The sequence below is a fragment of the Canis lupus genome, chromosome 26, assembly GCF_011100685.1.
Source record: "Canis lupus familiaris isolate Mischka breed German Shepherd chromosome 26, alternate assembly UU_Cfam_GSD_1.0, whole genome shotgun sequence".
NCBI classification, from domain to species: Eukaryota; Metazoa; Chordata; class Mammalia; order Carnivora; family Canidae; genus Canis; species Canis lupus.
Genome location: NC_049247.1, coordinates 29,252,337 through 29,278,343, shown reverse-complemented (window position 1 = coordinate 29,278,343; position 26,007 = coordinate 29,252,337). Strand labels below are relative to the sequence as shown.

Sequence of the window (26,007 nt, the reverse complement as noted above, 5' to 3'; positions counted from 1 at the left end):
GTCCTCCTGGGACCACCCCAACCCACATGGAGCTGGAGAGCAGCTGGGGGGTGGGCTGGCTCCAGAGGAAGGCTGGGAGCTCGGGGGACTGCAGAGCAGTCATCCCACAAAGGCAGCCCCCACCCGCTCCCGTGAGCCCGGTGTGTCTGTGCCGGACACACAGCCCTCCCCGGACAGGTGCCGCTACCAGCCCAGCGGGAAGGACAGGTGGCCAAGGCGCCCTGCCGAATGACACGGGTCTCCGTGGCCGGCGAGGGGGGCAGGGGCAGGACACAGCCCCGGTAACCACCGGGGGTGCCACGGGGCCCAGCGGCAGGCAGCTCCCTCCCCTCGCGGGGCTTCCCGGGGCCCGCGGGCCTCTCGCTGCCCACAGCACCCAGCCCGAGAGGCCACAGCTTACGAAAAGATCTCTTTATTCCACGTCGTCCGATATTTTTACACAAGTAAAATAAAATGCATATCTCTATATACCGCGATCCGGGTGGGAGGCGGCGTTCTGGAACAAACGCCGCCGCACCCTGTAAACATGACGGGGTGGAGACGGGGCGGGCGGGCGGCGCCCGTCGGGGGGCCCCTATGTACACGCGTGGCCGCGGCGGGGTCAGCAGGGCCCGAGCACCGTCCAGAGCAGCAGCGCCAGGCCCAGCGGGGCCAGGCCGCGGGCCAGGCGGGGCAGGGTGCCCGAGCCCTCGGCGTCGCCCGCCCCGCCGCCCGCCCCGCTCGCCTGGCCCAGGCGGCAGTGGCTGCGGGTGCGGTTCTTGCGGGAGCAGCCGGGCTTCCGGCGGGGGCCGGTGGGGGGCGGCCCCGGGGGCTCGGAGCCCTCGGGCCGCAGCCCGGTCAGCGGGGGCTCCGCCGAGCCCGGCAGGGTCCCGAAGGGGGAGTCGTTGATGTGCCGGGGGCCAGAGCCGTTGCCCGGGGGGCTGTCGCCGGGCGGCGCGCGTCCCTTGAGCGCATTTCCGGCCGAGGCCGGCCTCCCGGCCTCCAGCACCGAGGCCTTGTCTGCGGCGTCCGGCTGGCAGCACTTGGGGAGGCCCGGGCTCTCGTCGTCGGCCGGCCCGCCCGTCCGGATGGGACGCGAGGGCCCGGCGGCCGCGGCGCAGCCCTCCAGGTCGGTGGCCGCCAGGCGCTTGAGGTCGCGGCCGGCCAGGCGCGGGGGCAGGCTGCAGGGCAGCTCGGAGGAGGAGCCGCGGAACTGCCGCAGCCAGGCCCAGAGCGGCCGAGCCCGGCAGTCGCACACCCAGGGGTTGTCGTTGAGCCGCAGGTACTGCAGGGCACGCAGGGGCGCCAGCACCTCCGCAGGCAGCGCCGACAGGTTGTTGGCGAACAGGTAGAGCGTCATGAGGCGGCCGAGGTCACGGAAGGCATGCGGGTGCACACGGGCCACGCGGTTCTGGTGCAGAAGGAGGCGGTCGAGGCTGTGCAGGCCGCGGAAGGCGCGCTCGGGCACGCTGGGGATGCGGTTGCCGTGCAGGAAGAGGTGCGTGAGGTTGCCCAGGTCGCGGAAGGCATCGTCGGGCAGCGCCTGCAGCCCGTTGTCCTGTAGGTAGAGGTACTGCAGGGCGGCCAGGCCTCGGAACAGGCCCGGGCCCAGCTCCCGCAGGCCGCAGCGGTCCAGGTGCAGCGTGTGCAGGCGGCTCAGACCCCGGAACGTGGCGGGGTCCACGGCACGCAGCTGCGCATTGTCGCTGAGGTCCAGCTGCTCGAGGAGGGCCAGGCCGGTGAAGGCAGCAGCGTCGATGCGGGCCAGCGCGTTCGAATGCAGCCACAGGATGGTGAGGTTGCGGCAGGCCCGGAAGCCGGCGGCCGGCACGTGCACGATGCGGTTGCCGTGCAGGAAGACGCGCTGGCTGGAGGCTGGGATGTCAGTGGGCACGGCCTGGAGGCCCTGCTGCGGACAGCTCGTCGTCACCTTGGGCTCATTGTAGCAGACGCAGGCGCCTGGGCATGGTGCTGCCACCCGCCACGCCTGCAGCCACAGCACCCAGGCCAGCAGCTGGCTCCCTGTGGGCAGAGGAGAAGGTGGTTAACAGGCAGAGGGCCCTGCGAGGCTGCGGCTCGGGCTGGAGCCAGGCTGGCCCCTGCGATTAGTCCTCGGGAGGGCCCTGCGCCGGGCCTAGGACACGTTGTCATTCCTGAAAACTCAGGTGCTGTGATCCCTGCTGCATCTGCCACATGGAGACGACTGCAGTAAAACCTGCCGGGGGAGTTACGTGCTCCACACTGAGAAAGCTCCCCTGCAGATGCCCAGGCCACCCTGCCCAGCGCTCAGACGTCCAAGCTGACATGCCCACACCAGCCGCTCGAGGTTAGCTGGGTCACGACCAAGGCCCACCTGAAGCCCTCCCGAGATGGACACTCATGCCTGCAGATACCTTCTCAGTACTCTAGCGAGCCCCTCGCCCCCACCCCAGGCCTGCCCACCATCCTTGTCAGTCCCAGCACTGTCCCTGGCCTGTCCCCTGCCTCACCAGCCCACAGGCCAGGCTGGGAGAGAGGCCGGCTGAGCTCACACAGATGCTGGGCTCCAGCAGTTTCTGCAGCGGCTCTTCCGAGGGCCCTCCCAGGCTGCGGGAAGGGAGGCACTATGGCTCAGACCCCGTGCCCTGCACAGGCCCCCCTGCCCAGGCTCCCAGAGCCCCTGAGGCCCCAGGCCTGCCCAGAGTCTGAGGAGGCCTCACCACTGCAGAAAGCTGTGCTTTAATGGGGAAACCACAGGGCCTTAGAGTGGGGAGCCACAAGCCCCGCAGCCCTCCCGTAGTGGGGGGCCTGCGTCCTACCAACAGGGCACACGCAACTACTACTGGCACCGCAGGCTCCCGAGTAACTCTGCTCTCACGGGATCAGGAGCTGGATGCCTTGAGGGCAGGGGCAGCAGGGCAGGCAGGTGAGCCCTGCGAGCCCCCTCCAGACAGGCTGCTCCCTCCTCCACACATCCTGACTTGGCATGGAACTCCTCCTGCAGCCTCCTCCCCTCGGCCTCATTCTCTGCTTGATCTCCTCCCCGGGTGAGGAGCTTACTCCTTTGCAGGCAATCGATGCCTGCGCAATTCCTCATACTCATACTCCATCCCCAGCCCCCACCGTCTCCGGGCCAGACACGCACAGGGCCTCCCTCACCAAAGACCTACACTCCTGGGGTGCTGCACCCACCCTGGTCTCACCAGCAGAGCCACACACCCCAATATGAAGCTCACCACCTATCATCCCACCATTCGAGCCCCTTCTTTGAATGCCAAAGGTTCTTTCCTCCTTCAGGAGTGAGTCTATTAAAATGTGAATCCCCCTGGGAGGGTTATGGCTTATCAGCTAACACTGGAGTTATCAGCTAACACCTTCGTTGACAGCTAACACCTGCATTGACAGCTAACACCTTTCTTGGCAGTTAGCTAAGAGCAGGATTCTGCAGACATGAGGCCGGCTGAGTGCTGGGGCTGGAGCCAGGTGGGAGGAAGGAGAGGACCATGGGCAGCGTCCCCTACCCAGAGCTGTGACCTTGGCCTCCCCCGCCCCACCGCCCCCGACTCACGCTGGGGTCCTTGCCCCACTGGATCCTCTGTCTGGGCCAGGTGCGGATGCACACCCCAAGTCCAGAGTCCTAGTGAGGCCAGCATGTGCAATGGTTGTAAGGAGTGTGCCCTCCTGGACTGTGGTCCCCAGGATGGGCACCCGTACCCTGGGGGCTCATGTGGCCCTTTTGTTCTGTCAACCTCCAAGGCTGGGCCATGGATGGGAGTCCAGAGAGGCCGGCCTGGCCCAGAACTCCGGGAGCCCAGGGCGCCCTTCCCCGGTGGCCACGCACAGGAGGCTGTGAGGGGGCCCCCTCAGCCTGCTGTTCCATTTAAACTGCTGACATCCTCTCCAGGCTCTCTCCTTATGGGGCTTCTTAGGAAAGTCGGGCCTGATTATGCCAGCTGTCACCAGCGCTCACCTGTCATGGGATGTAACTATGCTATGAACACAGCACTTCCTGTCCCTGAGGACTCACGGGAGAGGAAGACGTGGGGCAGGGTGGGATGGGGGCCCCAGGTACTCACCGGGCCGGGCTCTGGACCTCACCACCACGGATGGGCCACGTCACCAATCATGCTGCGTCACAACCGTGCCAAAGTCATCAAACCGGGCCACCCCGCCAGCCAGGCGATACCAGCAGCCACCCACCGTGACCACGCCTGCCAGGTCACCGGCCAAGTGGTCCGGTGGCGGCCAGGCCTGCCGCCGTGGTCCGTGAGCTGGGCTGGTGTCAGGTTCAGCCGACTTCACCAGAACCAGCGGCTCCTCCGGCCTCCAGCCCTCCCCAGCCGGAGCCCCCAGGAGGCCGTAAGCCACGTGCTTGGGGCTACACCCACTGCAAGGATGGCCCAAGCCGGGCTCGGGCTGAGCCACGCCAGGGGGCTGAGTGGCGGAGCAGCCGTGTGGCTCGGCCCTGCCGGGAATGGGGCGTCAGGCACAGACATAGCTCCGTTCCCGCTGAGCCAGCTGCTTTTCAGAAACCAACTTGTGAGGGTCGGTCCCTCTGCACAGGCCTGCTGCCAGAGCAGCGGCCAGCGGTGGGCTCTCTCCTCGCTGCAGCCACGGTAATTGGCTCCAGCCTGGCCCCCCTTGGGGCCTGCCTGCTGGTCTCCATGGCAACCCCTCCGCTGAGCAAGCAGAGGGGGCATCTTTTTTATGAGATAATCAAACCCAACTTTGCAGCCTGTGTTCATATTCACAGCAGGGGCCCTAGGGACACAGGAGGCCCTGCCAGGTTGCAGGATGGCCATCCCTGACCCCACCCTGGGGCTGGACCCAGTCACTCATCTGACCCCTCTGAACCCTAAAGAGCACCCTTCCCCACCTGGTCCCCACCTGGCCCATCCCCCAATCTGTCCTCCTAGCCCCTCCCCTCAGCCCCACCTCGCACTCGTGCCCAGCCTCAGTGGTTCCTGCTCTCAGCGAGCACTCCACTCCAAACACGAGGCGAGGCGGCGAGCCCCGCCACAGCCCTGGCTCACACAGCAAGGCATGCCCCCCCACCAGGCCGCCTGGCCTCCTGAACTTCCACAAACCCAAACCAGTCCCTCTCCTGCCATCCCTGGGGCAGATTCTTGCCCCTTCTTTCCTTAGGCCTCTGCACAGAATGGCCCTGGCAGGGGTCTTCTCCAGCGCCCCGCCCATGGAGAGGTCCATGGGATCACGGGAGGAGCGCCCTCCTCAGCTCAGGTCAGCCTCAGGAGCAGTGGAGATGGCCCAAGGGCCACCGTTGGGGGAGGACAGGCCACTCCTGCCTGGGAGGCTGTGGAGGGAGCAGTGACTGGATTCCGCTCAGGGCCTCTCCCACTAAGGCAGCCAGATGGGGCAGGAATGACAGCTGATGAGGCCTTGGAGCCCAAATCCCAATGGGCCTGGGAGTGGCCCCAAACAGCACCTGTACTGCTTGCCCTGCCCCACCCTCCGGGCAGCAAAGGGCCCGGGTTCTCCTTCATGGTCACTGCAGGGTGTGGGGGAGGAAGGGGAGGCAGGAGGAACAGGGAGGAGAAGGGTGGGAGGCTTCTGGGGACTCACGAGCAGCCGCAGGAGCCAGTGGGCGGGCAGGCAGCTGCTGAGGTCAGCAGCTCGGGAGCAGGGATTGCCAGAGGCTGTAGGCACCCAGGGGGCCTTTGCTGTGCTCCCTGGCCTCTACTTCTCTCGGGGTCCCCTAGCCTGGGCTGAGGGATGTAGGTGTGCAGCCCCCGAGTCCTACGGGGCACTTCCGCCGCCCTCTCCCACTGCTGTGAGGCCACAGGTACAGCGCAGGGCTGGCATCTTGCTTGCCCAGAGCCCCGGTCAGTGCCCTTGGGCCTCCCCGCTGCCATGGGGCGGTACGAGGGTCTACTCGTTGGCATAGAAGGCGTGAGTCGGAGCAGCCTAAGAATCAATTTTCTTTACAATATCACAAACCCATTTTACAGATTAGGAAACTGAGGTAGAGGGGAGCCTGGGTGGCTCAGTGGTTGAGGATCTGCCTTCGGCTCAGGTCGTGATCCCGGGGTCCTGGGATCGAGTCCCGCATCGGGCTCCCTGCGTGGAGCCTGCTTCTCCCTCTGCCTGGGTCTCTGCCTCTCTCCGTGTGTCTCCTCTCTTGAATAAATAAATAAAATCTTTAAAAAAAAAAAAAGGAAACTGAGATAGAGAGCAGTTAATCCCTGGCCTGCTCCCTTTCACTTTCCATTCCACTGCTCCATTTCACTTCCGAAATGGTCCAGGGGGCATGTCAAGCCCAAGCCTGAAGGGCAGCCACTGGGTGCGAGCGTGCAGGCGGCACCAGGGGCACCTGGCTCCCTCCTGTGCCATCTGTGGTTGGGGGGGCATCTCCAGGGAGGCTCTGAGTGGCTGTCTGCCCCCCTCGCCCCCAGGAGACTGGGGTGAGTAGGCTGGGGGCGGGGGCTGGGCAGCTGTAGTACAGCCAGGACATTGGTCAGCTCAGGACCCTCTCGATCACCTAGAACGTCCCCAGAAAGGTCACGTCACAGACCACAGTTAAACAGCAGAACAAGAGGCCACAGCTCAGCACACCAAGGCCAGAAATAGCCTTGGGCGGGGGTAGGGGGCTGGTGGCGTCCACACACCGCACAGGGTCAGGCACCCCGGCAGGGCCGCACTCACCCTTTCCTGTCCCCTGCCAGCCCGCCCCCTCCACCTGCCACCGCCCTCCCACACCCCCTTCCGTCTGTCCTCCACCCCACAGGCATGCGCAGGAGGCAGCGTGCCCGCCCTTGGAGTTTCCCAGCCCCTTCCTTGGCGCCCGGGGGTGGGGGCAGCGGTGGGGGAGGGGGCAGCAGCTCCGGGGGGCAGCCCACCCCAAGACGGCCTGCACCTCCTGCTGCCAGCCATGCCCTCGAGGCCCCACTCCTCATTGATCTTCTGGGGCGGCAGCTGCAGGGGCAGGCCAGGTCGATAGCAGGCAAGGTCACCTGCCGGGGAGGGAGAGCACTGGACCCAGGGCCGAGCACTTCCAGCAGGCCAAGCTGCCTGCTGCGGGGGAAACTGAGGCCCAGCGCAGGCGGAGCGAGCAGCAGCAGCCTCCTGAATGCACTCAGTGTGCAGCGGACTCAGTGCCAAGAGTAGACGCTGAATCCTGCTAGAGGCCTATTTTATTTTCCTATTTTACAGGGAGGAAATGATGTTTAGGAGGGAGGCCATTTGCTCACAGTCCCGGACTCATAGGATTCCAAACCCCACGGTGAGCAATTGCTAAAAGGCTTTGCTTGGCAGTGGAGTTAAAGCTCCCCCATCTCCACTTTACCATTCCCCCCACCCCCGAACCTAAGCTATGGTCCCCCCCTTGAATTTCTCAGCTAACACAGCACCTGGGAGGGCGCTGGGTCCCTTTCAAATCAAAGAAACCAAGGCTGCTGGAGGAGGGGCTGGCCCACCTGAGGGCCAGAGGCCCTGGATGCACAGCTCACACTAAGGGTGTGCTCCTGAGGGGATACCCCACAATACGGGCAGCGCTGGACACTGTGAGCACTGTGAGCAGACCGGTCCCCGGCGTCTAACACTTATGGTCAAGGAGCAGGCTGGCTAGGTGGTCACCCTGCTGCATGGCATGTGCCATATGTCGGGGGGAGATTTAGGGGGCCATGGAATCCCCACCTGGCCCCAGACATCAGGAGCTGCCAGGGGAGGAGCACCAGAGCCCACTGCCAGGGTGAGTGTCCCAGCAGACCTCCTGATGGGGGGGATCCTCAGCCCTGTGACCACGCCTTGGGAATCCATCCTTGGTCAAGGCTGAGCGGCTGGACCACAGGGCTCTGGAACCTCACCCTGCCCAGCCCATGTTTCTGCCTGACGCTCATATCCCTTGCTGCCACCCCCCCCGCCCCAAGGAGTCCCACACGGAGGGCTGATGATGCCAGCATCTGGAAGCTCTGTTCGGCTGAAAACCTGCCCAGGGTGCAGGACACCCCCCTGACTCCAGGGATTCAGCTAGCATCCCCCACCCCCCTCCACCAGACCCCTAACAAACATCCACTGCCTAATTACCTGGAGAACCTGTCTCCACAACTGCTCATCAGTTGGTCCCTCAACTAATTCAATCTGGCGGCCAGCACGGGCTCAAGTCCCCAGAGGATGTTAAGGAGGAATCAGCTGGTGGCCAAATGGCCTGCCCTGCCCCAAGGGGGCAGCTCAGAAGTGGGGCCCTCCCAGCGCTGGGGCCTGGGGCCTGCACTGCCACACACCCACCACCATGCCCATCTGGCCTCCCTGATCCTTTCCCACTGCCAGCTCCTATCCAGGACTGGGCGCCTAGCTGGCAGGACCAACAGTATTGGGTCCTGCCCACCCCAACACATCCCACCTCCTCCCAGGACCCTGCACCTGATACCTGCCAGAAGCTGACCATCCCTGCGAGGCCAGAGCATCAGCCTCCAACAGGGCAGACACAGCGCAGAAGTGCACTCCTCCGCGCACACCTGGGGTGCACGCTATAGTAACACCCGCTGAGGGTGCGTGTTATAGGAACACCCACTTGGGGTACACACTGTAGGAAACATGCACCCCTTGGGGTGCATGCTATGGGAACGCACACTCAGGGTGCATGCTGTAGTAGCACACAGGTGCGTGTTACAGGAACACACGGTGCGCACTCTAGGGGTACACTGTTGGGCCTTCGGCTGCCAGAGCCTGGGTGGGTCAGGGCACAGTGGGTGAGCCGGCCACACAGCAGAGGGCTGCTGTGATGCGGCTGGACAGACATGGAGAGCTCTTGCCAGGAAGCAGGGCTGCACTGCAATGGGAGAAGACAGGAGGGCGTGTCCCCACGTGCTCTGGAGACCTGGGCACTTGTCAAACATCACCGACAAGGCAGGCAGGTGGCTTCTGTAGGAGTAGGATTTATTCTACTATGAAAAGACAAGTGCAGGTCTCGGGAGGCCCCCGTCCCCTTGCCCTCTGGGCTCAGCCAGTCCTGCCTCTCGGCGGTCTGACTCAGATCAGCCCTAGTCCTGCGGGAGCAGCTGGATTGCAGCCTACCTCATCTGTCCTAGGGCAGCTGAGCTCTCGCGAACACTCCTGACCAGGGCAGTCAGGCCTCGGGAAGGGTGTAAAGAATGAAGGGGGCTCAGGGGCTTTGTAACTCAGCTGGGGTGGGGAGGGAGGGGCAGCACCTGCTCAGACCATGGAGAAGCCCAGTGAGGGCTGGTGAGTGTCCCTGGACAGAGACAAGTGGGCAGGGCCACGAGATCTGGCCCTTTCCAGGGGATGAGGGTTTCCAGAGGCAGTGATGAGATGCTCCCATTTCGGCCACCACCTGCCAGGGCACCATGTCCAGGTGACCAGAGTGAAACCCTCGTCTGAACCAATGGGTCCTCACGGCTCCTGTTCCATTGGCATCCGACAAACCAGCCCACCAGCCACCACCTGTCTTTGTAAATAACGGGTTATCAGCATATGGCCACACCTGGGTGTCTATGGTGCTGCTTAGCACTACAATGGCTGAGTAGAGGAGTTCCCACACACGGTGTGGCCCACAGAGCTGAAACTGTTCAGGATGTGGCCCTTTAAAGAAATACAAGCTCGGCTTGTGATCAGAGCACACAGGCCACCTGCTGCGTGTGACTATTGCCATCCTCATCCTCACAGTGGCCCTGCAGAGGTCACCTGAACCCCCACTTAACGAAAAGGAAACCAAGGGTCAGAGAAGGCCACTGTCCTGCTGAAAGCACACTGCCAGAATGGACAGAGTGTGGCTGTCCCTTGGAGGGCTGGAGGGAAGATGACCCCCAAATGGTGTGTAGGTCAAAAGAAAAACGATGATTTTGCTAAAGAGGCTGTTGGGGGGCCGGTGGTCAAACACTGAGTAGGCTGCCCCCCAGACCACCCTGTGGACCTCTGGCCAGGATCTTGAATGGAAAGTGAGTTGTGGAAGCCCAGATTGTTGTCACCAACACCATCATCATCCTCATCATCACATAGGCCATGTGTGAGGCTCTCAGATCACAGGCAGCTGAGAACCAGCCTGGGACCAACCTAAGGCCAATCTGAAGCGCAGCCAGCCTCACACAAAGGTGGGGTGCCCCAGAAGTGGGTGAGCAGAGGGCCAGGGCAAGGTGGACACCAGACATCCCTGAGCAGGGTCGTGGCCCAAGGATGCCCATTTCAGCACTGGTGTCTTGAGGCTGTGCGGGGCTTCTTGGCCAAGCATGTCTCCCATCAAGGCCCTGTCAGTCCATGTTGGGCCTGTACCAGGGAGAACAGGGAGGGAGAGGGGAGAGACAGGGCCCTTGGCCTCCCGGGACTTCTCTAGGCACAAGACTTCCTGAGATCACATGACATCCAATAGCACAGCAAGGGGATGACCATCAGCCTCACTCCTCAGACAAGGGCATTGGGTGGGCCTAGTGAGGGGAGGTGAGCATGACCGCCAGCTGAGGCCAGAGGACAGGGCCTAAGAACCCCTGCTACTGCCCCAGGTGACCAGAGCAGGCCCCAAGCCTGAGACAGATACAGCTGAGGGGCAGCTGTTCTCCCCACAGCTGGCCAGCTATTGAGCACACACCCCCATGCCCTGGGCTCCCTGAACCCCCTGCACCTCGCCCTTGGCCCAAGCCTATTGTTCCCTGGGCTAGTAGGCCCTGGGGTCTGGTAGTCCCAGGATCAGATGTGGGCCCAATACCACTTTGTGGAGTGGCTGGGGAAGCTGCTGGCCAGCTCTGGGTCTGTCTCCACATCCACGACGTAAGGATGACCACAGGCTAGCACCAGCCTCCCTGGGACCCTGAGATGCCTCCGGCTCTGGGGTTGGTGTCCTGCCTCCCCAGAAGACCTTAGATCAGCCCCATCTCAGCTGATGAACCCAGGGAGGTGAGGCCCACAACTCAGAGGTGGCATCCTGGAGCCATACCGATTGCTCTGCTTCCAGCAGTCATGAGCCCCATTCCTGCCTGGCCTGATGGCCCTGCTTTGTCCAGAGAGGTTGTGTTCAGGCAGGAGGAGGGTATGGGAGGAGGGCCTAGCAGCCAGGCTGCACCATAAGCATGCCTAGAGCCACTTCCCCCACTCCCGCCGTCAGGCTCAGCCTCAGTGGAGCGAGGAGGTGCACAGACAGGCCTGGAGCCCAGTGCAGCCCAGCTTGAGTCATGAGAGATCCTTGCCTGTGCTACAGCATGGCCTCAAGCTGTTGCTGCTTCTCACAGAACACTGGCACACTTGGTAGTTCTCCTCCCTGACCACCTACCCCCCTGTGTTAGAGACTCGTGGTCATCCCTCCTCCCTGAGAGTCAACGTGATGATGATGGAGTATGTGTTAAGAAAGGCAAGGACCAGGGAGATGGACCTGCTCCCCTGGAGAAGCACCCGGGGAAAGGGTCTTCACCATAGGCTTCTGGGGGTGCTCAGGGTAGCTCCTTCCTGATCACCCCAAACCTGCCAGTTGATAAGCCCCACTCTCAACAGTGTTTCTCTAGGACCACGTGACCAGAAAACTAGGCATCTAGAAAAGACTCTAATGCAGACAAGAGGGAGAACAACTCTAGAGGAAACAGAGACAGTGCAGGGAATCAATAAAAATTAGGAAAAAATCTAATCAGTGTCCTCTCAGGGATAGAAGAAGATTTAAAACAAGAACAGGGTACTATGAACAAGGAGCCATCAGAAAACAAAAAGAGTACCTGGCAGTTAAAAATAGAATTACTAAAATTACCAAAAAGAATCGATAGGAGTGTTGGAAAACAAGGTCAAGGAAGTCTTCCAGAGAGAAAAACAAAAAGAGAAAGAAAGAAAAAAAATTGATGAGATTCAGAAGACAAATATAGGTCAAATATCTGAGCAAATGAAGAAAATAGAGGAGAAAAAAGTTATTAAAGAAATAATACCAGAAAATCTCCCAGAGCTGAAGACCCGGACCTCCACTGGGCAAGTGCCTAGCATAAGAGATGATATTCACGATGTGACTTCAGGCCCCTGGGGCTCAAAAGAGGCCTGAAGCTCCCAAGGGAAAAGCAATGTGGCATCAGGCCTCTCTACAGCACACTGGATGTCAAGAAGATAACAAAATCGCAATGGCTTCAAAACTCTGAGGGACATTATGTTCAACGTGGAATTCCAGATCAGGCCAATCCAGCCTGAATAGGTTTGCTAACATATGAAGGATTCTTTAGTGTGCATTCTTTAGAGAGTTAGTTAAGGATGTGCTTCAGCTAGAGCTAGGATATAAACCCAGAAAGAGGAAGAGGTGGGGCCCAGGAAATATTGGGTGATGACAGAAGTCCTGGGCAGTTATGAGGGGGCCAGAGCATACCTGAGCCAGACCTCCCTGGGGTCAAATGAGACACCCAGTAGAACATCTGAGGTGGAGAAGAGAAAGCATAGGAAGATAGTAGATGGGACGAAAGAGAAAAGACAAAATCAACTGTAAACTCCAGGAAAACCAGAGGCCACACAAGAGCAGAAAGGTCACCAAAGTACCCTCCCTCCACACACATTCTTCCAACCTGGGGAGGGCATTCATGTGACCCGGGTTGGGAAACACTGGTTATGAATTTAAGGGATGGTAGTGAGACAACCACACTGGGAAGAATGCTGGGGAAGAGGGGGCTGGGGTAGGAGCCATGGAAATGTGAAGGCAACCACTTGGAAAAACAGGGACCAAGGCAACAGCGGTGGCCTTCAAGGAGGAATGGGGGCTGGGGCAGGGCAAGCCAATTCTCCAGACTAGCTCTAAAGGACTGGGTGCAGGTTTTAACTTTGAGCAAGATATGGCTGACTATTTTATCTTTCCAAATGACTGTATATTTGGCACTGAAACCTCAGAAATAGAAATAGAGATAAATAAAAAAGAAAATAAAGTGTATCTGCTAGAAGGTGGAGATGAATGTGGTTTCGAAGCAGGCATCTCCAGGGTGCAGGAGGAGAAAGTGGGCCTGTGATTGCTGGAGCAGCATTTCCATGGCCCTGAACAAAGCTCTTTGGCATCATGCTCAGCCAAGGGTCACCGAGGTTGTTCCCCATCTCTAGGGACACTCCGGGCTCTTGGCTCCAGAGGCCTCTACAGTTCAGACCCTTGACGGGACAGCTTCTGGCCTGAAAATTCAGCTGTGTGCTCAGACCTTCCACAGCTGGACAAAGTCCCATCCCAGCTCCTCCTCCTCTGCCCAGTTCACAGACCTGAGATTCCAGGCCAGACTGAGGATCCCCAAGAGCAGGGGGCCCAGCAGGTAAACCTGGCAGGGGGTTGGGTGCACATGAGGCCTCCAGAGTGGGGGGGTCTGTGGCCCTGGGGAGGGTTTGCCTTGACCTTGGCGGAACACAAACAGGCTTGGCTTCAGTGAGAGCCCCAAATGCGTTTCTGCCACTGAACTTGTGGCACTCAGGCAGGGGCGACGTGAATAAGTAATTGCTCTTTTATTAACGAGTGATAAATTATTCCTATATGATTGTGTGTGATAACTCTTCCTTATTTGAAATCAATTTGGGATGGAAATTGTTGGCGGCTTCTCACCAGTGAGGGTGGGAGGACCAGGCGCCGCTGCCTCTTGGAAAAGCAGGTCAGTGTATTTCGGCTACTTCCTGAGGCTGCTGTGCCAGGAGCTGGCATGTGGGAGGGGGTTGGCTGCCTTGGGGGCAGGGGCTAGGCAGGGCCGCCTTATTCTTCAGCACTTGCTCCCGGGTCCCCAGACGGGCCAGTGCGGGTGCTCCAGCATGGCCTCTCCCCACCTCCAACAGCTGCTGGAAGCTCCCAAGAGACCCAGCCTGCCCCACTAGACCCAAGACCCACACGCACCCTGGGCCAAGGAAGGGTGGGGCCCGGGGAGGAGCCCCTGAAAGCCGAAGCCCTTGCTGGGGATCACCGCAGGCACGTGGCTGGACCATCAGGGTCAGGGGGCCATCTGCAGGCCACGTTCCACCCTTCTCCCCCACCCCACGTAACCCTCAGGCTGGGGGCAGCCTGACCTGTCGCCCCGCAGAGGACGTGCCGGGTGCCCGGCTGGACTCCCCCCACCTCCCTACCCAGGCCAAGGATGGCTCAACTTTATTAAGCCTAGAAAGGCATTTTTCTTTTTCCTAAACGTTTTCCTAGTGATTTCACACACACCCCGCCCCCATCCTCATTCCCTCCTCCCCCAGCATACGCCCAGGTCCAGCTCAGACAGACTTGGTCCCCCCCGCGGTGCCCCCAGGTGGCCCCCAACTCCCAGGGGCTCAGCCTGCTTCCCCGTTGGTCCGTGTGAGGGGCAGCACACAGCAGGCACTCAGTAACTGCTCAGCAAAGGTGAGGAAGCCTGCACTCCCAGAGGCCCCCCTCCCATTGGCCCTGCAGCCTTGGGGGCCCCCCAGGGCCGGGGGAGCCCCGTGAAGAGAAAGGAGCAGATGATCAGGGAATGGGGTGCCTTTGGCCCGTGCACCCGAGCAGCACCTCTTGCAGGAAGTGGACACTTAAAACCCTGCAATCCCCTGGGCAGGTAGTCACAGCCTCCCCTCAGACCGGGCTGCAGGAAACCAGGCTGTGCCCACCTCGCCCCACTCCTGCCCGCCCCCCCAGCTGCCTCCCTGCCTCCCATCACGGCTGTCATAGGCCTGAGAGGCTGGGGCACCAGCTCGGCTCAGGCACCACTGGTGACTTCACCGCTCAGGTCTGGGTTGGTCGTCTGTGGAAGGGACAGATTGGGTCTGAGAACCTGACAAATCCTAGGGCCAGGGGCAGTTCGGGGGACCCAGGGTCCCTGACACCCCCCTCCTCCGTCCAGGGTGCCCACGTCACCACACACCTCGCTGGTCAACTTAGCCGGTCTCCGCATCACTTGCTTCTGTCGGTTGCCCCCTGGGCTGTGGGCTCCACAGGGACAGGACACTGGTGACCAGCACACACCATAAATGTCTGTCACGCACGAATGCGAGAAACGCCCACCACTACAGGCAGCTTGCAGACTCTGTGCTCCCTGAGGACGTGCAGGCCCAGGAGTCCACGGGGTACTCACATCCCCATGAGGGCGTGACAACAGCACCCCGAGGCCAAAAGCAACGTCACTCCCATTACAGAAACGTCTGTGTCTCCCCCAGATTCCTATGTTGAAGCCCTAAGCCCCAGTGTGATGGAATTTGGAAGAGGAGCCTTGGGAGATGGGGACCTAGAGGAGGTCACATGGGTGGGGCCCCCATGACGGAATTAGGGCCCTTCTAGGAAGAGGTCCTGGAGGGCTTGTTTTCATGGTCTCCACGTGGGGACACGGCGAGAAGGTGGCCATCTGCAAGCCAGGAAGAAAGCTCTCACCAGAACCGGACCCTGCTGGCACCCTGATCCCAGACTTCCAGCCTCCAGAACTGTGAAAAAATAAATTTCTGTTGTTTAAGCCACTCAGTCTGTGGTATTTGTTATGACAGCCTGAGCTGACTAATACAACTTCTCTCTTACGTCTCCGAATACATTTGCCCAGATTTTTTTTTTTACAACACGTACGAACTGGTAAATCGGAAACGTTTTCAGTTTGGTTTGTTTGGTCTCATGTGCCAACACTGGATGGGGGAGGGGGGGGTCCTGCCCCGAGAAGGGTGGGCTGAGGCAGTCCTCTGGCAGGGAGACCTCCTCCAAGACCCCCAGGCCGTGGGGTCCCTGCCCACCGCAGCCGGGCCTGCAGGAGGGCAGGAGAAGGCCCGGCCTTGGCGCTGCATCTGCCTCTCTGGGGCCTCACACAGGCCTCCCAACCTCGTGGGCCCTGTTCCATCACCTGGAGGATGAGGATAATGACAACGACCTCGCAGGGCAGGGAGAGACCATGCGGCCTGCACAGGGCAGGTCCGCCGTGAGCACACAGGACATGCCTGGCTCACCTGTGGGATCGTCTCAGGAGTACCTCCCGTCACCCCAGCAGGGACCCACCACCCCCACCTGACGGAAGGGAGGTCAGGTCACAGATAGAAGGGGCATCCTGGTGCCTGACCCAGCCTCACTCCACCTCCGCCCGGGCACATGCCCCCGACCCTGTGGCTGGCTCCCATGAGCCTTTGCTCGGCCAGTTCCCCTTTCCAGAATGCCTACCTGATTCCCAACACATCTCCTTGGAAGGGCTCTTCTCCTCAGAGCCCCACTGGGCCAGCCTCTGGAGGCCAGGCCCTTCCCGACCCGTCCCCCCCACCCCACCCCACACCTCGCCTGCGGTGTCCATCCTCACTCCTGCCCCCAGCGCCGGACTCCCACGGGGCCACTGAAGGGAGCAGGTGAACAAGCAGAGCCCTGGAGCCTGGCCAGGGTCACAGCCCGGGGACTCCCTCTCAGGGGCCCTGGGCAGCAAGAAAGCATCAGTCGGAGGGAGTGACATGCCAAGCAGGTCTTGACCCCCCGGGCCTCGGGGTGGGGGGTCTAGGGAACTTACCGGTGCTGGTGCTGGCCACCTGGCAGGGCCTGCAGGTGAGGGTCTGTCTAATTCTAGGAACACACCGCACCCCCCCCAGGTCCCTTTGTCACTGATGAGGAGGGTCATGCCTATGTCAGGCTCCCCGTGATCGGGAGTGGGGAGACAGCCAGCCGTGGCCTTGGGAGGGCTCCGTAGGGGCACTGACGTACGTGCGTGCACACACTACACACGCACACACACCCACACATGCACGCACACAGACACATGCACGCACTCACACACACACACTGCCACCACTCGCCTCGGGCCACCCTGGGGACTGGGCCGTGGCTCCAGCAGCAGGTAAAGAATGGAGTCCATTAGGGCCACCATCTGTCTCGGCCGTGACGGGTCCTCTCCGTGACATCCAGGAGGTATGTAGATGGAATATCTTTATGGGGAGAGTTTTTCTTTTGCCAATTTTCGAACAGGAAGCCAGACACTTGTCACACCTGTCCCTGTGTCAGCCTCTGCCTGACATAAATTGGGCTGTGAGGCCGGGAGATGAAAGACAGCTTGGACACGGCCGGTGTGCGGGGCCACGTGTCCCACGGCCGGGAGCACACAGGGCAGCGGGCTGGCCTCGCGCTGGGGCTGGCCGGGGGGGGTGGGGCATGCCACCGTCCACTCCACCCTGTCCTCCCTGCCCGAGATCCCCCGGCCCCCCTGGGTCCCCTCCTGGCCCTCACAAGCTCCTCACCCAACTCTCATCTCCCCCACCTCCCCAGCGGCAGCCCCAGCGTCTCCTGGCTTCTGCTGCCCCCCCACCCCGGGAGCCCCCACCAGGCCAAGAGCTCCAGTGCCTCTTTAAGACCCAGGGGCTACTGTGACCTCAGGGTGGGGGCCCGGGCCTCAGGGGCCTCACCACACCCCTACTAGCACTTCTTTCTCCTGGGGCTCTCATGGGCTTTGGGGTATGTCCCTGGGACCTGGGGGGCCTTGGGGGCAGCACGTGTCAAAGAACCCAGGGGTCCCTGCTGCGTAACACAGGTGGCCTGACACTAAAGCCTGGAAAACACTTAACCAAGAGAATGGAGGGAGACACAAGTGAGCCTCAGGGACCTGCCCGGGCCCCCCTCCCAGACCCCACCCCCAGTGTGCATCTCGGTGCCTGGCTAATGGTCCTGCCCAGGGGATGCTGGGGGGCTGCCTGCCAGGCCATACTCCGAAACCACACCCAGGGCCCCCCAGGGCCCCCCTCAGCTCCCCCATCAGCCCCTGTCATATGGGGGCCCCCATGCCCTGGGGTGAGGAGTGCTCACTGCAGGGAGACAGTGACGGTCCTGCATCTTCCTCAGATGGCCCCCCCAGGGGGCGGTCTTGGGGCTCAGCCCGCAAGAAAACCTGGGAGCCCAGTTCCCACCAGGCTCCTAGGCCACTGGCTCACATAGCGTCATCCGGCCAAATGTGTCCTGGGAGAGCAGGAGCCTCAGGCAGGGTGGCTGAGGGCCGTGGACAGTGGAGGGCCGTGGGAGGAAGGTGGTGGGGCTCTGGGAAGGGTGCGGGCAGGGAGAGCTCCAGGGCCCACCCCCAGTTCCTGGCTGGGGTGTGCTGCGGAGGCAGGTACAGGCCTGTGGAAGGAGGTGGGAGAGCTGGGTGCGAGCATCCCGGGGGACCTTGGGCCCCCCAGCCCTCCCGACACTGCTATGGCGGTGGCTGGCCCTTCCCTGTAATCCCGCTTCCAGCCCCGTCTGGGGGTGGGTGGTGCTGGGCTGGAAGCCTCGGGGCGGGGGGGGGGGCGGGGGGCAGACGGCCCACCCTCCGAATGCACGCCCGCACCCTGCCGAAGACCACGCGGCACCCCTTCCACCGCCCCACAAAGCTGCTGCAAAGTGAATTGTGGGGCAGAAGTCTCCACATGGTGAAGGCAGGGGGGCCTTGAATTCCCCTTCTGAGGCAGCAGGGGGTGACCAGGCCCAGTGTCTGCCTGGCCCAGACTCCTGCTGGGATTCGGGGATTCCTTGCCGTATGGGGGTCCCAGAGGCCCCTCCAGACCCCCCTGCTGCTGGCCCTGCCTGCGCTCGGCGCGTCCCACCTCCAGTCCCCCTGGCCTCCCAGCCCCACTCCTCACTTGGCTCCCCTTGGCAGGAACTGGTAAGTCAAGACTCCCCGTGGGGCAGGTAGCAAGGACCCTCATGGCAGGAGGATCCGTGGGCAGGGGCAGGTGTGCACAGGGGCTCCTCCTCCGTGCTCCCGTGGCTCAACAGAGGCTCCCGCTCCGGGGGGCACGGGCGCCCACATGCCCTTCTCTACCCTGCTGCTTGGGTTGCACCGAAGACCCCTCAGGACAGGGCAGCTGTGAAGGAACCCAAGGGGTCCCTGGAAGGTGGGGGCCCCATGACCCACTGAGGGCCCTTGGAAGCCCCATCACCAGCCTCTATCTCCACAGGAAGCTCCAGCCTAGGGCAGGGGATCCCACAGGCTGGGCTCTGTGGGTGACATTTAACACTGACTCCCCTTCGGAGTGTCCCATGTGACAGGAAGACTCAGAAAGTGAGTGACATGCCCAGGTGCTCAGCTGGCTCTGGGCTAAAGCCAGGAGGGTCCCGATGCAGACATTAACTGCCCAGCCTTGGGCATCCACCATAGGATGGCATCTGGCTCTCTCTAGACCTGTGCCTTTGCTCCTCAGGGTCCGAGGGGTCTGCCCTCTCGCAGCTACCTCGGGCAACTGGCCTGCACCGGACAGCCAGCAGCCGTCCCCAAGGGCCAAAGCTGTCAGCCCCAGTGTCTCCTGGGAGCTAAGCAGGGGACCGCCCCACCGTTCAGGGAGCCCCGGTGCCAGGCTTGGGGACATGGAGAGGGAGCACAGGCACAGGTGTGCATGTCAGGTGCTGAGACCAGGGAGCTGGAGGCTTCCTTCCAGTGAGGGTGGAAGAGGAAGTGCCCAGGCCCTGAAAACAATGGGGGTCACCCAGGGGTAGACTTGAGAGAGTTTAGGCAGAGGGGCCTGGCTGGGGTGACATGTTTTAGGAAAGCATCTTAGAGCCTGAACGGAGGACGAGATGGCAGGCAGGCAGCTGAGGGCATCTGTGGCCGTGGACTTGGAAGGGGGCCGGCCCTCGCTGAGGGGTAAAAGGGGACAGACTTCCCTGGAGCCCAACTTGTCACTGGACTCGCCTTCGAGGATGGGAGGCAGCCAGGACTGTGGCCCTTGGGTGGAGATGTTGGGGGCGGAGGGGCAGGTGGTTCTGGGGTAACCAGCACCGGACAGGCTGGAGCCAGGGGACCTGTGACACCAGAGAGCAGAGCTGCACGTGCAGGGGAAAGATTCAGAGCTGCTGGGTGGGGGCAGCTAGGGCCTGAGACCCCTGCTCAACTGCACAGGCCTGGCGTACAGCAGGGGGGTAATAAATGCCTGCTAAGTGATGGCCGGGACCTGAGGGCCACAGCAGAACCCGGTGACAGCCAAGCTGGGCCTCAGGGCTGGCCCTGCTGCGGTGGGTGGGCCGGCAGGTGAGTCTGGGGCTCTGGGTCCCCAGCTGGCCTTGCGGCCCCCGCCTCCCCACCTTCCACGTGTACTCACTGTCCCTTGCCCCTGATGGAGTGCCTACTGTGTGCCTGGAGCTGCCACACGATGCTGGGTCCAGCCCCCCAGCCCCCATGGCTCTCCCCCAGAGCCCAGCACCCTACACACCTCAGACTTGAGCGTTTTCCCACCCACAAAGGCTCTGAACCGGAAGCAGCACCTCTGGTCAACAGGATTACGGAAGAGGCCTCTGGTGACCAGGAAAGGGCGGGTGCTGCCCAAGGTCACACATGAGCCGGCGCTGCACAGGCTAATCCAACGCCTGCCCAGACTTCGGGATGGGGAGGCTTCTGGCAGGCCTCTGAGCCCGCCCCATCTGGGCCCTGGCAGGAGGTGAATAAAGGCAACATCTCAACAAGGTCACAATAGCTGGGACAGATGGAGGACACGGCGCTGGGCCCAGGCAAGCGAAGGGCAATCCGAGAAGGCTCCCTGGAGGAGGTGAGGGGCCCGGAGCCCCGCCTTGGCCTGAGCCCCTCGGCACTCCACCCCCTTCCTCGATGGGCCCTTCACCAGCTTCAGCCTCAGCCTGACATTTCCCGTGACATTTGCTGCAAAGAAATAGAGTCATAAACCCAAAGGTTAAATTTGCACATTGCCTCACACTGCCAGGAGGAGCGTGGTCCCCCCGCCCACCAGGTGCCGAGGCTGCACGGTTTGGGTGTAGGACGGCCCACCCATCCGGGGGCCCTTCCCCCTTCCTGGGGCCCAAAGGTCTCCCTCAGGCTCTCGGAGGCATCTCAGCCAGTTGCCCAAAACCGTTTCTGGGCTCACCAGTCCCTGCAGTGGGCCGCCCAGGGGTGCCCGTCGGAGGCCCTGCCCGACCTGCTTGCAAACCCAAGGCCCGGGGACACCCTGCCGTGTGTGAGACCCGTCAGCGCCGCTTAACCCAGCCGGTCCCAAATTTGCTTGACCGCGAAATCCTCGTTCAGTCCCCACCAACGTTCTCTGGAACTTCAATGACGCGGAGTGTGACCGTGATGGCCAGTCAGGGACGCCGAGGCGCTGACCGGGGAGCAGAGGAGCGCCCCCCGCTGCTGGGCGGGCTGCCTCTACCAAGCCCGGCGGCCCCTGACACCTGGGGCCCTCCACCTGGGCTCCCCGCATCACTGGCGGCCCAGCCCCACGCACCAGGGCCCCGACGGGGCTCACAGCCTGCCGCGCCCAGCCCAGGCGACCCAAGTCCCCGGCCTCTGCCCACACAGGCCCCTCCGGGAGGCCTGCCCGTGGCCCTGCCTTTCAGCTGTCCCTCCTGGGCCCGGCGACCCTGTCCTGGGGGTACAGGCGGTCGAGGCTGTAGGATGGTGCCCCGTGGGCCAACCTCATCCTCTCTCAGCAGGGCCCACGTGGAGACAGGGCCGTCAGGACGCTGCAGGGTGAGGGCAGCGGCGGGAGGGGGGCAGCCCGAAGCCCAGCTGCATAAGGGCCATCCCCAGGGTCAGAGTCCTGACCAAGGCCCAGCAGCAGATTGCACCACTACCAGGGAGAAACTGGACCCCAGGGGAGCGAGAGGCCTGGGGAGCCCACCCACAAAACGTTGGGAGGAGCTGGGAGGGGGGCCTGTGGCCACGCCCTTGGGGACCTGCGGGGCCTGCCCTGGGGACACTCCCTGGGGGCCAGCTACAGGACCCTGCTTGGTGTGAGAGACCGAGGCAAGTTCGGACAAATTATGGCGAACCCTCAGGAAGGGATTCCACACACACCAGTAAACCCATGATGCACAAGAATAGTTCCCGACGTGCAAAATGTTTAAAATACAGCGACAAAAGAAGAAACGGTAGCACACAACACCCGGCCGGGCCCACACGCTCCAGTGACGGTTCGGGGAGATGCAGCGGGTGTGGACGGCGTGCCCACCCTCTGCCTGGGCTTCTGTTTTTGGCTCTTTGACCACCTGTCCTTTAAAGCATTTAGTCCTATAAACTTGGGAGGGCAAGGACCACATCCCTTTATCTGCCCGCCTCCAAATAGGGTCTGACAGGCTAGGGACAAATGAATGAGCGAACGAACGGGTGTCTCAGGAGCAAACACGAAGTCTGGGATGGGGCAGCTGGGCCGCAGAGTGGGGGACACGGAGAGGCGCCGAGGGGTTACCCTGAGAGGGGAAATGGGGCGTGGGGGCCAGTGCCGCAGCACCGCTGGAGGGACGGGGTGGGGGTGGGCAGCCAGCCTGGCTCCCATGGATCTCGAGGCCCAGGCCCAGGGTGGCCACCAAGGGACAGGCAACCCTGCCCGGGGTCAGAGGTCAGGGCCCACCAGGCCAAGGGCGGGGCACAGCCAGGAGCCCTCAGGAGCCCCGCAGCAGGGACCAGGGCAAGGGTGTCACAGTCGCACACACTCCCCTGACACACTCACACATGCCTTTGCACATACCCATTCACTCATTCGATGCGATTCACTCGCTCACCGTGGAACCCCTTCCTGCTGCCCCTGTTCTGACCCCTTCTGGCCACACAGACTGAGGCTCCGTGGAGTCCCTCTGGCCTCCAGCCCAGGGGGGGGCAGGAAAGGCAGCCCCGGGGGAGGGGTTCCTTCTGCCTCCGCCAGCCGGGCCCCTCCAGGTGCTGCACCAGCTGCCACAGGCATCCGTGAATTCAGGCCTGGGGCAGGGAACAAGGGGGGGCTGCAGCCCAGAGGCAGCACCGGCCGTGGGGGAGCACAGGTCCCCGGGTCTGGGGCAGCAGGCGGGGAGGCTGTGGCCCCGAAAGCACGGGGAACCAGGGCCACACACCGCCAGCCCCGCGTGGTCTGTCACTGACGATGAGTAACGGCACACGAGTCCTTGGCCCCGGGACAGGTCTCCAGCCAGCCCTCGGGTTCCCCAGACAGCAAGACTTCCCCTTCCACCTCCCAGAGCCCGGCACGCGGGCGGTGGGGAGTCCTCCACAGGCACCCCACAAGCCCTCGTGCCTCCTGAGACGCCCTGGCCCTCTCCCCTACCTTTCATCCGTGACCGCAGGAGAGGGCCCGTCCCAACTGCAGGACCCCCAGCTGGCTGTGAATCTCCACATAGAGAAACTGAGGCAGGCTCCCTGCTGCTGAGCGGCAGAGCAGCTGGGGAAGCGGGTTGCTGGCCACCTCCACCTTCTGCGGGGCTCTCACCTCCTGCTCCCCAGCTGCCCATCACCCTTTCCAACTCCCCTGTGACCTCTGTGTGCCTTTGTTTCCTTATCTGCAAACAGGTAGAAAAGAGGTCCAGCAGCAATGCGAGGGTGCTGGGAGGACGTCATCTGTGGGAACCACTGACTGGGGTGGTGTGTGGGGGTTGATGTTTTGCGTATTTTGAAGGCAAAAGCGCCGGCATCAGAACCCCATGGGGACCTTGACCTGGAAGCGCCCCCGACTACCCACAAGGCGGACCCGCTTGCTGGCCCAAGTGACGGGTGAGAAGGCTGAGGCACACAGAGGCGGACTGTCACGCCCAAGGTCGTTCCACCGACGGCTGGCTGCGCGGGGACCCAGATCCAGGCTGTTCTGCCGTCCTACACCCAGCAACCAGGGCTTGCGAGCAGCCCTCTGCCCGGTGGTAGGGTGCAGACCACCCCCCGGCTCGGTTCGTCCTCTGGAGCTTGCTTCTCCCTCCCTCGACCCGCTTAGAGAAGAGAAGTGGCCAGCCCTTGCGCCTGCCCCAACCTCCGGCCCACCCCTGTTTCACCCCCGCACGCTCTATAAGGATGACCCACTTGTCCCCATTCTACAGACAAGGACAGGGATGGGCACCAGGCAGTACGGCCCCGCCTCTCCAAGCCCCGGCCCGACGTCCTCCTTACCACAGCGAGAGTGGGACACCAGCACCCCTACCTCAGTGCCCCCCGCCCCCCACCTGAGGCAGGTGACACACCACAGAACATCTTACCAATAAGGCTCCTACTGTGCTGGGACTCAGGCCCGAGGGCAGGGCCTTCCTGAGGTCGCCCCGGGTCAGCCTCAGTGTGGGCACATACCTGCACCCCATTGGGCTCGAGGACAGCGACTAGAAAGCACAGAGGAAGGGTCTAGTTTGTTTGTCACCGTGTTGACCTCGAGGTTGGAAATGGGCCTTCACTGCCCGGCACTGTGGCTCCAGCATGGGGGGAGGGGCAATAGTGGCAGGGGTGGGGTGGGGGGGCTTTGGCCTCACACCCTAGGCTGGGCGTGTTGAATTTGCTCCTCTGCACACGCCCTCAGTGCCTCTGCCGAAGATCTGGGTAAAGCCTGGTCACAGCCCGTCTGGGCACACGACAGGTAAAACCTGGTCACCCACGCTGGAGGCAAAGAGACACATGCTGATGTGGCCACAGGCGCATACGGTCACGCGTGCGGAGACACACACGTGCAGAAGCATACTGAGTCACACACACACACACACATACACACACAAAGACCCAGCGGGCTGTGGAAGGGAGACTCCCAGGACCCGGGGGTAGGCAGACAGAGGTGGGGCCGTGTCCTGCAGCCGTTTCTCGCCCCTCCATCTGTGAGCTCTGGCTGCCCAGAGCCTCCCCCTCAACACATGTGCACGTAGGCAAGGCAGCAGGTCCCACTAAGGGGCCCCAGCATGTGCCAAGCGTGGAGACCACAGCAGGCATGCTATGTGCATGCATGTGTGGCCGTGGGCGTGCAGGCGGGGGCGAGGACATGGATGTGCATCCACGGCGTGTGTGTGCGTGCACACTGGGGCAGCCTGGCATGCACGGGCACACGCGGTGTACAAGTGTGCAGCCCTTGTAGACACGTGCACGTGCAAGGAAACGTGTGTGCAGCCTGCGGCACCACGGACATCAGCAGGGCAGCCCGGGTGGGCGCCAAGGGAGCACCCTCCAGGCAGGGCGTGCCGACTCGCCTCGCCCGAGGTCACCCCCCCAGACCCCTCTCTCGGGACCTCGCCCAGGGTAGCCCAGGGTCCCATGAGGGCTGCCAGCATCCGCTCGGATGCCGGGAGCCCCACCACTTCTGGGGCCTCTTAGCTGAGCACCCCCAGCCCCCCACCCCCGCCCAGGGCCTTCAGGCTGCGGGTGTGGGGGGTCTGAGCCCGCCTTCTCCCCTCGTCAGCCCCCTGGGGGCAGCTCTGGGCCAGCCCCGCCCCCCACGCCCTCCACGGCCGCCAACGCCCCCGTTCGTCCCGCTGCGGCCTGACCCCGGGCCGCCGGGCGCCCTGAGCCGAGTCCTGGGGCAAGGGTGGCGGCGCCCCGGCCCCCTCGCCCCTGCTCGCCTGCTCGCTGCCCGCGTTCCTGCAGCCCTGCTCGTTAACCCCTTCGGGGCCGGGGCGCTCCGAGGCCGGGCCGCGCCCTTCCGGCCGGCAGACCCCACCCCGGCCCCCGGCCCCGCCGCCCCCGGCCCCGCCGCCCCCGGCCCCGCCGCCGCCGCCAACTTTCCCGGGAAGCCGCAACTTTTCCTGCTGCCGCGGGCTCCGCCCTCCCGGGGCCGGGGCGCCCGGGGCCCCCTCCCGGCGCGGCACTGCGGCGCCCCCCGCCCGCGCCCCCCGCGCCCCCGCGCCCGCCCCCGCCCCGCCGGCCCGGCCCGCACTCACCTCCGGCGGACGCCCTCTTCATCGTCGGGGTCGGGCGGGGCGCGACGAGGACCGAAAGTCGCTGGGGGGCCGGCGCCCGTGTCCCCGCGGCCGGGTCCGCATCCAGGCGCCGCCGCTCCGGCCCGGCCCCGGCCCGGCCGCGGGACGAGGCTGGGCGCGCTCGGGGCGCTGCGCCGGGCGGGGGGGCGCGGGCGCGGGGCGCGGGGCGCGGGGCGCGGGCGGCGGGCGGCGGGCGGCGGGGCGCTGGCGGCGCGGGCCGGAGCCGATGAATGTTTTATGGGATCATGTGGTTCGCCGCGCGAGGAATCCGCCCGGTCCCCCCGCCGGCCGGGCCGGGGCGGGGCGGGGGCGGGGCGGGGCGGGGCCTGGCGGCGGGCGGGGCGCTCACCTGCGCGGGCCGGGCGGGGGGGCGCGGGGCGCGGGGCGCGGGGCGGCGGCAGGAGGGAGCGGCCCGGCGGGTGCAGCGGCGCCGCGCGGCCCCGGACAAAGGCGGCGCGTTGCTGGGGCGGCGGCGGCCCCTGCAGGCGGCGGCGGGGACGGCGGCGCGCACGGGAGCGGCGGGGGGCGCGGGCCCCAGGGCGTGGCGGCCGGGGCGGGCCGGGCTTGGGGGGTCCCGCAAGGGT

General features: G+C 63.5%; 1 protein-coding gene across 2 annotated transcripts; it reads right to left on the bottom strand.

The window, feature by feature from the left end:
• Positions 1 to 396: 396 nt before the first annotated feature.
• Positions 397 to 25,501, bottom strand: RTN4R (reticulon 4 receptor). Of its 2 annotated transcripts, none has more exons than XM_038575857.1 (2): positions 25,385 to 25,501; positions 397 to 2,001 (listed from the first exon to the last, which is right to left on the bottom strand). In XM_038575857.1, exons 1-2 carry the CDS (start codon positions 25,404 to 25,406, stop codon positions 602 to 604), a joined length of 1,422 nt encoding a protein of 473 aa, XP_038431785.1. In that variant the 5' UTR covers positions 25,407 to 25,501; the 3' UTR covers positions 397 to 601. The 2 variants fall into 2 exon arrangements, with proteins under 2 accessions (XP_038431785.1, XP_038431784.1); XM_038575856.1 differs by lacking the exon at positions 25,385 to 25,501 and adding an exon at positions 22,816 to 24,390.
• Positions 25,502 to 26,007: the final 506 nt, after the last annotated feature.

Excerpts from the sequence above, each read along its gene's own strand:
- RTN4R (XM_038575856.1), bottom strand. The coding sequence starts at position 22,999 with ATGGGCAGCTGGGGAGCAGGAGGTGAGAGCCCCGCAGAAGGTGGAGGT. Across the intron at positions 2,002-22,815 it reads CCTGCGGTCACGGATGAAAG|GGAGCCAGCTGCTGGCCTGG; the intron begins GTAGGGGAGAGG and ends CTCTGCCCACAG.